Raw genomic sequence first — 12,882 nt, 5'->3', positions numbered from 1 at the left:
TGCCCTTGAGTGCCCTTGGCCATGGCCTCTTTTCTCTGGGGCTCCCCCAGCTGGCCAATGAGTTGGTGGCTTTCTCCTGTCAATGCCCTTGGAGTCTTGGCACACGAACTGGGCACCCTTACTTCCCTGGAACAGGTAACGAATCAAAAGTCCTTGAGGAGCAAAACAGTTTGTAGAGTTCTATCTGGGCAGCTAAGCAGATGGTTGCCCTGTGACAGAGGAAGTGCTTTGATGGAGATGTAGGCCAGCCATTGTATGAAGCCAGAAAGACCTGTGGGGGACAACTGCAAAGAATAAATGATGTTGGAGATGGAGTTTGAAGAGTGGCTGGCCCGGCAGGAGCAGGTGCCCTGAGGCAGGTAAGCCAAGCAGAGGATGGTGCCGCTGAGGAACTGCGGGATACTGGAGGGAACAGCACCTGTGTAAGCTGCATTTGCTGGGGTTTGGTGAGGGAGGAGATGAGGGAGGACAAGTGAAGTCACATCCAATAGTGTTTCAGTTCAGCAGAAGGTAGAGCTTTCTACCAGCAAGGGCTGTCTCATCCAGAAAGCTAGGAATCTTCCAGGGGCAATGGGCACCACAGCCCAGAGGGCTGGGGCCAGAGGCCTCAACCATTGCCGTCCTGTCTGGCGAGCCCTCCTCCTCGTGGATTCCAGTGCTTCCCTGTTTTGAAGCCACGGACCCCATGATGGAACAGTCAGTCACACACACAGACGGCGTGATGATGAGGCCTGGGAGCCCCACTCTGCCCTTGGCATGTCTCTGCTGGCCCCTTCCCCGACAGCTACTGGTCCCCCTCCACTCACTAGTTTTTATTAGGCCACGGTCCTCTTTCAGAAGCTGATGAAAGCCATGTGCCCTCTCATGCCAACACACACACACCTACACACACACACACACACACACACAATCCAAAGGCTGCATTGAATTTATGGAGTTCACAGACTTCCCAAGTCCCCATCCGAACGTCAGGTTGGCAACCTCTCTCTGCTTCAACCCAGTCTCATGGGCTGTGCCTTTCCCCATTCCTGGGACCATTTTCTTTTGTTGCACTGTGACTCCAGGATTACAAGACAGGGAGGTTTCCTGAGCACCCACTATGCTGTGGGGACAGTGGTTGCCTCTGTCCTTAAGAACTCCTGGCCTGGTGGGGGCGGGAAAAAGCACAAATAGGAAACACAAAATTAGGCACAGGTCAGGAGCCCCAGGGCTGGGAATCCAGAGAAAATAGGTGGTTTCCAATTGGGAGGATTAGGTTCGGCTTTTTAGGGGAAGGGAGTGGGCCATTCTGGACCTGGGACACAGTGGGGGGAGGACACAGCATGCAGTCATGACAGCCTGAGCAGGGGATGCATGACAGGGTGTGAACAGGAAACCATGATTCCATTTGGCTACAACACAGCAGGTGTGAAGCCCAGTGGAAGGAGCTGGAAACGTGGGCTGGGAGATAATCGGGCCCCGCTTTAGTGTTTTTAGCAGAGGAGAGACAGGACATCCTGGGTGTACACATAGCAGCTGGATGGGAGGAGGGGCGAGAGTAAGCAGACAGATCAGGTCGGTTGTCCCAGGACACCTGACCTAGGAGCAGATGGGGTCAGGTGCTGAACTAGGTCAGTGTTGATAGGGAAGGGAAGGAAGAGGGACTGAATGAGATCATCCCAAAGGACACGCAGCACTTGGCAATAGGGCTTTTAGCTGTCTCCAGTCTGGGAGAGAATTGCCTTCCCTTGGCCCCAATTCTCCAGATGGGATGTGACATGAGGGACAGGCACAGGCCTGGGTCCACACTCCAGGATGCCATCTTAGGGCAGTGTGCTGCAAAGCCATCAGCTTTCAGGAAAGAAATGGGGGGGGGTGGCCCCCAGGCCCTGGGCCTGTGAGTAGGGCAAGTTTAGTCTTGCTGCGGCCAAGGGGAGGTTCTAGCTGGACTCAGTGACCTGTAGGAAGGCTCCTTCACTGGTCAGAAACCATCTGCAGGGCTTACGAAGAGAGTGCTGGCCCAAGCCCAGGGTCTCAGTTCAGTAGGTCCGGGGTGGGGCCTGATGGTTTTTAACAAGCTCTCAGGGGGTACTGAGATTGTGGTTTCCTGGTGGTTAGACTTTCTCCAAACGGGTGGGTCGAGATAGGTCTGGGTCAGGAATGCAGGGAAATACAAGGAGCGGTGGGGAGGGCGGTAGCCTGGCCAGCGGGGGGCTCAGGGTCTCTGTGCACAGCCTCATCGTTCGGATCTGAGCAGACACTGCTTCTCCAACTGTTCTGCCGTGAGCGCCACCTCGGCTAGGCTTGCTTGCAGCCCTATGTCGCTCTCATAGCACCCTGCACTTTTCTTTTTTGGAACCTGTAGCAGTTTTGAGTAATATATTGGTCTGTGGGCTGCGTGTTTTATTCACCACTGCAGGGCAGGGCAGGGCAGGGCAGGGCAGGGCCCAACGAATATGTGTGGTCTGAATGAGTGAACAGAGAGGGCAGAGAAGAGGTTCCATGAGGGACATCTTTGGTCTAGATGGCAGCTAGCATTTTCCTGAGCAAGTGGTTAGGTCGAAGCCGAGGGCAATTTGGCCCTTGGTGCTCATCAGCAAGGTCTGCTGGCCTCACCCACTCCGGGCCCGACACCATCCTCCTACCAGCTTAGAGCTGCTCTGCAGCTTCATTCCAGCCTGAGTGGCCTCCTCCCTCCCTCTCACTCCCCACAGGAAATCAGGTGCTGAGCTCAGACTCCTTCCAGGCCATTTCTTGTAAGGCTTCATTTCTACCCCCGACGCTACTGCCCCCGCCCAACTCCATCATTGCATGGGCCTTTGTTGCCTCTTGTCTGAAGGCTCCACGTAAGAGCCATGATGGTTTCCTGGATTCTTGGCCCCCACTGCCTAGGAGATAAAAGTACATCCCCTTCAGCTTTGCACCATCAGTCTGGCTGGCTTCCCACCCCAAACCAGGCTGGCATGTCTGTCCTTCACTGAATCTAAGACACCATTATATCTCATGGACCACTAAGAAACACAACGTGCTGCTAATTAAACTATGACATGCCACTGACTGTGACACTCTGACATCTTTAGCCTGAAATGCCAACTCCAACAGTAAGTTTGATTGCTTATCCATTCTTCAGGGTCCGACTCAAGGCATCATCTCCCCAACAGAAGCTGAATGTGTACCACCGCGTCTTAAGTGTGTGTATCATGTCCTGCCTGGCATTATAGCGGCTTGTGAACATATATTAAGTCCATGATTCTAAGTGCCTTAGGGGCAAAGGCTGTCTTATTTATGTTTCTATCCCCCTGTTCCATCAGCAGAGGGCAGCACAGTGTCTCCTCATTCAGAGGAATTATCCTCTGTGCTACGCCCTTTGGAAACAGGCCTGAAGGGCTCTGAGGGTGAGCTGCAGGCAAGCAGCCCCTTTTCCCGGGCTTACTATCACCCAGCCCAGTGTCCCACATTAGGAGAGGAGCTGAACAGATCAAACAGCGTGCCACTGGGCTGGATCACTGCCTTGCCTCTAAAAACAACAGAACTCTGTTGATAAATGTTTTGTGAAAACAGTGCAAGCCTGGTGTGGTGGCGCACATTTGCTCTCAGGAGGCTGAGGTGGGAGGACTGCTTGAGCCCAAGAGTTCAAGGCTGCAGTGCTCTATGACTGGGCCTGTGATTAGCCAGTGCACTCTGGGCTGGGCAACAGAGACACACTCAGACTGTCTCTACAACGACAACAACAAAAAACAATGCAGGCAGGCACAGCAATGTACCTGAAAGAGAATGTGGAAGCATGTAAGGAGTTGAACAAGCAACAGAGACTGAATTAGTCATTTCAGCTTTCAGCTTTTGCTCTAAGCTTACTGTTAGTATGAAATGTACATGTAAAGTCTCACCTGTGTATTAACAACTTCTGCTTTTCTTCCAGGATATTTTGAAGATGCAGTATCTTGCACAAAGTCTAGAGGCTTCACTCTAGTATTGGTCTGCATCACAACTAACAAATGCGTTGTAGCTTCCTACAGCTTCCTTGATTATGTATAAGGACACTGGAATGAAATGTATAACCCAGAAGAGGGGGCAAGGGAGGGGTATATAGAGAGACACAAAAAGACAGAGAGCAAATCAGTATAATATGAAGCTGCCTGCTTCAAGAAATCCAAATCCAATTCCATGAAGGAAGAAATATCTGTTTTTACTGCCTTCGTTGTCATGGAAGTAGTAGGGTGCGCTCTCTGCCTAGCAGGAGGAGTCACAGGCTCAGAGCAAACTCATTCGAAGGATGTTATTTCTTCACTCCACAGGGGAAGGAGTGACTGGCTGGGGAATGTGTCGAGAGAGCCCAGCCTCCAGTGTCCCTCACTTGACCCTCCGCAGGTGGCGAAAGCTCTGCACGGTCCTCTCCACAGCATCATCCATGGTCACTAGTGGCTGGTAGCCCATGGCCTTCTTGGCCCTCTCACAGCTGTAGTAGTGGAATGTGCCAGCCAGTGCGACCCGCATGGGTGTGAAGGTGGGCTGCAGTTGGATGACAGGACTGACCACCATCACCAGCAGGGACAGCAGGAGGGCCAGGTAGTAGGCCACCCAGTACGGGATGTGATACTTGGGGGCCTCATAATTGAGGCCTGTCAGGATGCGAGACAGGAATGTCCAGAAAGGGATGGGCTCATCATTGGTGATGTGAAATGCCTGGCGGGAGAACAAGAACAAGAAGTTAGAAACACCACCCCCACCTGCCCAAAGTTGAGGCATCTATTAAGCCCATGCAGATTGCATCCTCACTGCCTAACTGCTGCAGCGTTCCATGTGGCCTGCCCTCAACTGCACAACTGCTAAGGCGTAGAAAGGGCAGATGATGAAAGTTTTATCTATGAGCCAGGATTTTAAGTGAAGCATAGATTGCACTTGGAAAGGCACATTTGTTAATTCGATAAGTGTTAATCATCATAAAACTCATCTACATATCTTTGGATGCAATGAATTGCTCATATTACATTTCTTGACGGAGTTGTGCTTGTTTTAAATCAAAAGCCACACCCGGGCCAGGCATGGTGGCTCACGCCTGTAATCCCAGCACTTTGGGAGGCAGAGGCGGGCAGATCAGCTGAGGTCAGGAGTTTGAGACCAGCCTGGCCAACATGGTGAAACCCCATCTCCACTAAAAGTACAAAAAGTTAGCTGAGCATGGTGGCGCAGGCCTGTAGTCCCAGCTACTCAGGAGGCTCAGGCACGAGAATCGCTTGAATCAGTAAGGCGAAGGTTGCAGTGAGCTGAGATCGCGCCACTGCACTCCAACCTGGGTGATAGAGTGAGATTGTCTCAAAAAAAAAAAAAAAAAAAAAAAAAAAAAAAAAGCCACACCCACCCTACTCCCAACTTCTTTGAAAGTTATCAGTGGGAAAACGGTAGAGGTTCAGGAGAATAAAAGAGGACCAAAGAGCAAGGGAGGGAGAGACCTGAGGAATGAGTGGGAGAAAGGGTGAGGAGCAAGCACCCTGCCCAATCTACATGGGCTCCTGCCACGAGGAGCCATGCCAACAGGTGGGCAGCCAGGTCAGGGAGCCACAGAGGACTGTGTCCTGAATGTCTGTACAATCCCAGCTCATCAGCTCCCCAATTTTGGCTGCCCAAGTGATGTGATGCTGCAGTGACACCACATGCTCTATCAGAGGGGCTTGACCTTGGCACAGGGGGTCCTAATACAGATCCTCCACAATACAGGATCACAGGAGCAACTTGCCAGCAAATCCAGTGGCAAGGAGAAGAAACCCACAGAAAGGCACCCGTGCAGAGATGGGTGTGGCAGGCCTTACCTTCCCACCCAGTGTCAAGTCTCGGGAGAGTTGCTCTGCAGCCAGGATGTGTCCATGGACCACGTTCTCCACAAAGGTGAAGTCCACCAAGTTCTTCCCATTTCTGCAGGTGCACAAGGGATGATGGAATACGTACTGGGAGCCCCTGCACGAAGGCCAGGGCTGCTCCCAAGTCTCAGCATTTGAGAGACTGTGACCTGCAGAATGGCTGCCACCTCACTTGGCAAGGCCAGTCCAGGCACTCATGGATGCCTGTACTGGTTAAAGATGTACACTGGGCCAGGACTCCCGGGTCTTCAGGGTTAGTGGAATCTGAAAGCTGGGGGACCTGCCCACCCATTCCAGCATGGCCAACACTGGTGCTGTCTCTCCTGTCCCGATTTGGGTCGCAGTTTTTCAGCCCCTTCCCAGGAGACATGGGGCCAACGCCTTGCTCTGGTCTCCCATTTACTGACCAGTCTCCTTGTAATCCTTCAAGGTGACAAGTCAGGGTAGCAGTGAGGCTGAGTGAGAAACAGGAAGGCAAGGCAGAGGGAAAAAGGAGGAAAGAGAGGAGAGAAGGAGGAAATGAAGGAAGAGAAGGCCTACTCGGGAGAGAGCCACACTGTTGTCCCCTGTGGAGGCCCCTCCACCTACGCTTTCCCCAAGGAGAAATGTAATGCCCCCCCACCTGCCTTCCGAGATGCAAGGAGAGTCAAGCCCTGGCCCTTGACCCTGGGCCCATTGTTTCCCCTCTGAGCCTCGGTTTCTTCAATTTCCAGACAGGGTCACAAATACCTTCCCAGCCTACCTGAGAGGGTACATTGGATTGAACAGTATCCTCTCAAAGCTTCTGTCCACTTGGACCTTGTGAATGTGACCTTATTTGGAAATAAGGGCTCGGCAGATGCAATTAGTTAAGCTGAGCTCATACTGGAGTAGGGTGGGCTTTAAATCCAGGGAATGATGTCCTTATAAGAAGGAAATTTGGACACAGAAAGCAAGGAAGACAGCCATGTGAAAGGGAGGCAGAGGCAGGAGTGATGCCTCTCCAAGTACAGAATTCTAAGGATGGCCAGAAGCCAGCAGAAGCTAGGGCAGAGGCCTGGAACAGATGCTCCCTGTGAACCTCCAGAAGGCACTAGCCCTGCCAACATCTTAACTGTGGACTTCTGGCCTCCCAAACTGTGACAGAATCCATTTGTTGTTTTAAGCACTCACTTTGTGGCAAGTTGTTATGGCAACTACAAGAAATGAATACAGAGGACAGAAGACAAGGTCACTGCTATGGCCTGAATCTTTGTATCCCCGCAATATTCATTCATATGTTGAAACTTCATCTCCAATGCAATGGTACTGTGAAGAGGGACCTTTAGGGGGTGATTAGGTCATGGGGGCTCTGCCCTCAGGAATGGGATTAGTGTTCCCATAAAAGAGGCCCAAGGGAGCCTGTTTCCCCTCCCACCATGTGATGACATGGTGAAAAGGTGCCACTCATGAGGAACAGGGCCTCACCGGACACCCAATCTGGGAACGCCTTGATCTTGGACTTCCCAGCCTTCAACCTGTCTGTTGTTTGTTACCCAGTATTAGGTATTTTGTTACAGCAGCCTGCATGGACCAAGACAGTCACATAAGAAAAGAGCTACAATGCCACTTGGCTCCTGCCAAGTGCTCTCTGAACGCGAGCACGGACCAGGAAGGACTAGGGAAGAGCCGCTGTGGGCTGACTCACCCAATCACGAACTTCATCTTGCCGTTTCTGGCTGTCTCGATTAGGGTGGGTACCAACTGTGGGTCCCTTGGGCCGAAAATGCCATGAGGGCGGATGGCTGTGGTTAAGAAATTCTTCTCAGGGTCGTTGGCGCCCAGGACTGCCTGAAGGACAGTGGGAGAAGGAGCACATTCACTGCAAATTCCTAGGCTCAAGCCAAGAGAGTGCCTCACCGGGTGAGAAGCACCACTCGTGAGGGACAGACAGATGACACACTCTGCTGGCATGTGGCCACCGAGCAGTGGTCTGCCTTGAGCTGACACCCTACATCAGTGGCCGGTATAATTCTGGGCTACCTCTCCACCCCACCCACCCTCACACCAAAATCTGAAAATGCAGGGCAGACAGCCGGGCAAAAACCGGTAAGATCAAATCAGAAGGCCCCGGTTTGGGTTCAAAGGCTAAAATCCATCAACACTGCCAGAAGACATGCCTCGGCAGCAGTTTGTGGAAAAGATCTGAAGGTTCTGGCGAACAAGTTAGCCATGAGCCTCCAGTGCCTTGAACTGCACGTGCCGCCCACGTTTCCACCAGGCCAGGTCTGTTCCGGGCAATTCTGAGTACCACCTCCGAGGGGAGGGCTCTGAGAAACCCAAGTGGGCCCAGAAGAAGGTCAGAGAAGGTGAAGGGTCTGAAGACCATGCCTGGAGAGAAACAGGCCAGCAGCTGGGGGGCAAAGGAGGCCGAGACATGTAAAGTCCTCAGAGCAGTGCCTGGTCCGGAGCCAGTGCTCCTGTTGCCACTGTGAGGAAAGGGTGTCTTCTGTGTGACTTCATGGACAAACTAGAACTCAAGAGCCTAAAGTACAGAGAAATGGGTTTTGCCTCAAAAGTAACAAAACTTCCCGAAGGATTTGTTTTATTGCGGGTAAAAGTGGTGATCATAAAGGTACCTACCCTGATGGGGCTGCATGCGAATTACATAAGATGGCCTACGTCAGTTGTTTCAGTGCATGTCTGTATGCTTGGTAAGTATGGTTCCTGCTGTCATGTCACCTCAAATTTCTACTCTATGGTAGCAAAGTGCTGGTCTATGTTTTGGCCCCAGTGATCTTAAGCTACTCAACAATGGAAAAGCTGCCTCGTTTCAACAGATTCCCAGAGCTGGCCCTCCTCTTCCCGCCAGGCCTCTGGTCTCCACAGTGATGGAGGAAATGACTAAATAAGCCCTCAAATGGCCTCCACCAAGGCTCATCTCTACTACTAAAGGGAGGAGAGGTGGAGGAGTCCTAGCTCCCCATCACATTGGGTTTATGATCAGCAGGAAGGCTATAAAGCCAACAGTGCGTGTCAACCTTGGCGGAAAGGAGGCTCCAGGTGAGTTACTGCTAGAGTCATCTGAAGGCTTTGCTTATTTCCAGTTGAGAACTCCAAAGTTGATATAAGCGAGACACTGAAGGTCTGGGCCAAGGCCATCATTTGAAGCTCTTGAGCCTAGGTGGGCTCAGCTCTGGTGGCAGTCAGTATCCGGCATGTTGGGTTGAGAATGCACAGGGTCTCCATGGTGACTGAAACTGCCTGCAAGGCGCAGGGAGGCTTTAGTACTCCTCGGGCCAAGTTCGAGCACATGGGTGCTCCAAGGAGCGAGAGAGCATAGTCTGGAGCCAGGACTGTGGCTTGCCAAAGGTCAAGCCTCCACCCCTGGTCTGGGTGGCCCTTGTGTCTCCCTGTGGACCAGTTCTGCCAGGACTTTCTGAGCTGAAGCAACAGCAAACAGGCTGGGCACAGTGGCTCATGCCTGTAATCCCAGCACTTTGAGAGGCCAAGGTGGGCAGATCATGAGGTCAGGAGTTCGAGACCATTTGACCAACATGGTGAAACCCTGTCTCTACTAAAAATACAAAAATTAGCTGAGCGTGGTGGCACATGCCTGTAATCCCGGCTCCTCGGGAGGCTGAGGCAGAAGAATTGCTTGAACCTGGGAGGTGGAGGTTGCAGTGAGCCAAGATCATGCCACTGCACCCCAGCCTGGGCGACAGAGTGAGACTCCATCTCAAAAAAAAAATATATATATATATACAGCAAACAGCCGGGAGGCAGCTGGCTCTCAGGTAGCCAGGTCAGTGTTCAGCTCCAGTTCCGTATGTACTGGCTTTGAAAGAAATCCTCAGTGGATGTGATACACTGCACACACACCTGGGAGGGGTATACTCACAGCTACCCAGTTAAGGTGAGCTATCCCAGTCTCTCTGTGCACCACAGTCCTCATCTGTAATCTGCAGCTTAGGATGGCCTCAGGGTGACAATCCCCATCTGTAGCTAGCAGTTGTCAGGGGCCCCACAGCCCCGGCAGCCTGAAGGCTTGGTAACGACTGCGGCTGAATCCAACCACACTAAAATCAGGTGCCCTTTGATGAAGCTGTTTTGCCAAGTGGAAAAGTACTTTTCCTTAAAATAAAGCAAGATCCTTCCGTTGTTTGTTTTTCTAAGTCAGGGAGGGGGCGAGAGTGCCACTAGGAAGGTGCCTCCAGCCTGATTCCTGTCTGCACACTTGCAACTGCTGTACATTCCCATAGCAAGGGAGGAAGCTCCCATGGCATTGAGGGTGGAGTGCAGGCTCTGGAGACAGACTGCCTGGAGTCAGCCACCTCCTAGCTGCACAGCTTTAGAAAGGTTCTGAGTCTCTCTGTGCACCACAGTCCTCATCTGTAATCTGGTGATGATGGGATAACTGTGACCTTTAAACAAGGAAAATACTCCTGGAAAACACTCAGAACACAGTGTTTTCTGTTCTCATAGTTTTTTTTTTTTTTTTTTTTTTGGAGACAAGAGTCTCTCTCTATCCCCCAGGCTAGAGTGCAATGGCACAATTTCGGCTCACTGCAACCTCTGCCTCCCAGGTTCAAGCGATTCTCATACCTCAGCCTCCCACGTGGCTGGGATTACAGGCGCCTGCCACCATGCTGGGCTAATTTTTGTATTTATAGTAGAGATGGGGTTTTGCCATGTTGGCCAGGCTGGTCTCGAACTCCTGACCTCAGGTGATCCGCCCACCTCAGCCTCTCAAAGTGCTGGGATTATAGGCTTGAGCCACGATGCCCGGCCTCTCACAGTATTTTTAAATTTAATTTCATCCATAAATTTTACATCTCAAGTCAGGTACGTAGGCCTCAGAATATGAACTTCATAAGTTCATAAACATTTTTCTTAGGATTCTAAACCCTTCAGTCTGCTCACTCAACCAGTTCCAAGGTACATACCTTCTCCTGTAAGATCTTAGTCTCTGTGTAGTAGTCAATGGGTTTCATGGCATAGGGAAGGTCTTCAGTTCCATTCTTGATATCGACGCCCTCAAAGATGACACTGGCACTGCTGGTTAAAATGAGTTTCTGACAGAGGAAGGTTAGAAAAAATAAAAGTCACAAATTATCATGATTCAAACAGTGCGATGATCCTGTATGAAAGAGAATCAAGGGGCATCCCTTCGCTGCCCTTGCATTCGAGGCACTGCAGAAATTATTTGCTGCAATGCCTTTGCTTTTCAGGCCTTCTTAAAATAATCCAAAGATCACCATCTTCTGCAGCTATGTGGATTCCAGACACACTATGGTATTACATTCTAACCAAGAATCAAGAGATCTTGGTTCCAAAACAAGGGATAACACATTTTTTTTCTATCCCATCACACCTGAGAGAGAGAACAGACTTTCATTCATGGTACCTCACTATGACTGACAGTGATTCTCTGTAAGTGAAGGGCAGCCCGCAGACTTCTAGGAAGATGTCTCTTTGAAAAAGATCACTGGCTATTCCGATAGTGACCTGGCCATGTGAACACACATAGGAATACACACACCACACGACCTCTTAAGAAATGCTATTCTAAAGGAAGATGCTCTCTTATGTGGGTCCCCAGCATCCAGCCTGCTGGTTAAGAACAGTTCATCCAACACCGGACACCATTAGCATGAATCATATCGTTCCCACTCTTATTCAACATTGTATGGGAAGCTCTAGCCAGAGTGGTAGAGTAAGATAAACAAGAATTTATAATGATTTGAAAAGAAACTGAACTTCCATCACTTGCAGATGAGAGAAAAATCTACACAGAAAACAGGCAAATATGTAGAAAATATTAGAGTTCGGCAAAGTTGCTGAATTAAAAATCAATATACAAAAATTAACTAGTCTTATATATTAGCAGTAATTGGAAATGTAATATAAAGTTATTAAATAACAAAAAATGAAGTACATACAAATAAATTTAACGAGATATGCAAAATCTTTACAAAGTAAAGTATAAAACTCTATTGAAGACATTAAAGAGCAAGATAAACAGAAAAATATCCCATATTTATGGACAGCAACACTCGATATGGGAAAGATGTCAATTCTCTCCAAAATTACCTACAAGTTCAATGCAATTACAATAGCAGTCTCAGCTGGCTTTAGCAAGGAACTGGTTAAGCCAAATATATGTAGAAGAACAAAGGGCTCAGAATAGCCAAGTAAAGTTTGAAGAAATTGGTTGGGGGGTGATTTATCTACCGTACACTGAGACTTATCCTAAAAAGGCAGAGCCTCTCTGCATGGGCAGACAGGGAGATCAATGGGGCAGAGGGGAGAGCCTGGGAACAGGCCCATGTAAGACACAAACACCTAAGACATGCTGCAGATGGTGTGCAGCAATGCAGAAAGACGGATTATGCAATAAATGGCACTGAACTGGTTATACACATGGAAAAAAGTTAGATCTCTATCTCACACCATATGCAAACATAAATTCCTGGTGGATTAAAGACTTAAATGTGGAAAGCAACACTTAAAACCTTTGAGAAAAAAGTACATTAAATAATCTTTTGATCTCAGTGTTGGAAAATGTTCCTTCAGTACAACACAGCAATCGCTTTCTGCACTCTTACATACTAAGCCACTCTGCCCCTTCAGTAAATGAACCAGTTACATATGCCAAGATGAATAAAGAAAAACATAACATTGGAGAAAAAAGCAAGTTGCAGGAGGATCTGTTCAATAAGATATCATTTTATAAAATCTTATAACATGCAATCCAATACCTTATATTGGTTACACATGGAGCAAATGGAAATAAATCCAAATTCAGAATTGCTACCCATGGCTAAAAGAGGAGAGCAATGGCAACGAGGATGGGCACACATTACACACACCAGTAATGTTGTTACTTAAATACTGTGGTGAGTGGAGAGGTGCTGTTTTATTCTCAAATCCTGTTTATTTTATTTATTTATTTTTAAGAGACAAGGTCTTGCTCTGTTGCCTAGGCTGGGGTGTAGTGTTGGGATCATAGCTCACTGCAGCCTGAAAATCCTGGGCTCAAGTGATCCTCCTGCCTCAGCGTCCCGAAACAGTTGAGGCTACAGGTGCA

At 49.6% G+C, this 12,882-nt stretch overlaps 2 protein-coding genes across 6 annotated transcripts in view; one reads left to right on the top strand and one right to left on the bottom strand.

Moving 5' to 3' along the window:
• CETN2 (centrin 2) overlaps positions 1–12,882 on the top strand; it is a 628,428-nt gene that overhangs the window by 585,473 nt on the left and 30,073 nt on the right. The window lies entirely within an intron of this gene.
• NSDHL (NAD(P) dependent steroid dehydrogenase-like) overlaps positions 4,083–12,882 on the bottom strand; it is a 35,203-nt gene continuing 26,403 nt past the window's right edge. For both annotated transcript variants that reach the window (XM_050775355.1, XM_050775356.1), the window contains exons 6-9: positions 10,739–10,867; positions 7,501–7,643; positions 5,787–5,889; positions 4,083–4,662 (exon numbers count right to left, since the gene is read on the bottom strand). In XM_050775355.1, the coding sequence (XP_050631312.1) occupies positions 4,330–4,662; positions 5,787–5,889; positions 7,501–7,643; positions 10,739–10,867 (708 nt within the window). In that variant the 3' untranslated portion in view covers positions 4,083–4,329. The remainder of the gene's footprint in view (positions 4,663–5,786; positions 5,890–7,500; positions 7,644–10,738; positions 10,868–12,882) is intronic.

Source organism: Macaca thibetana, chromosome X, assembly GCF_024542745.1.
Source record: "Macaca thibetana thibetana isolate TM-01 chromosome X, ASM2454274v1, whole genome shotgun sequence".
Taxonomy (NCBI): Eukaryota; Metazoa; Chordata; class Mammalia; order Primates; family Cercopithecidae; genus Macaca; species Macaca thibetana.
Note: the sequence above shows the minus strand (reverse complement) of the source record. Positions and strands in the feature narration are given on the sequence as shown.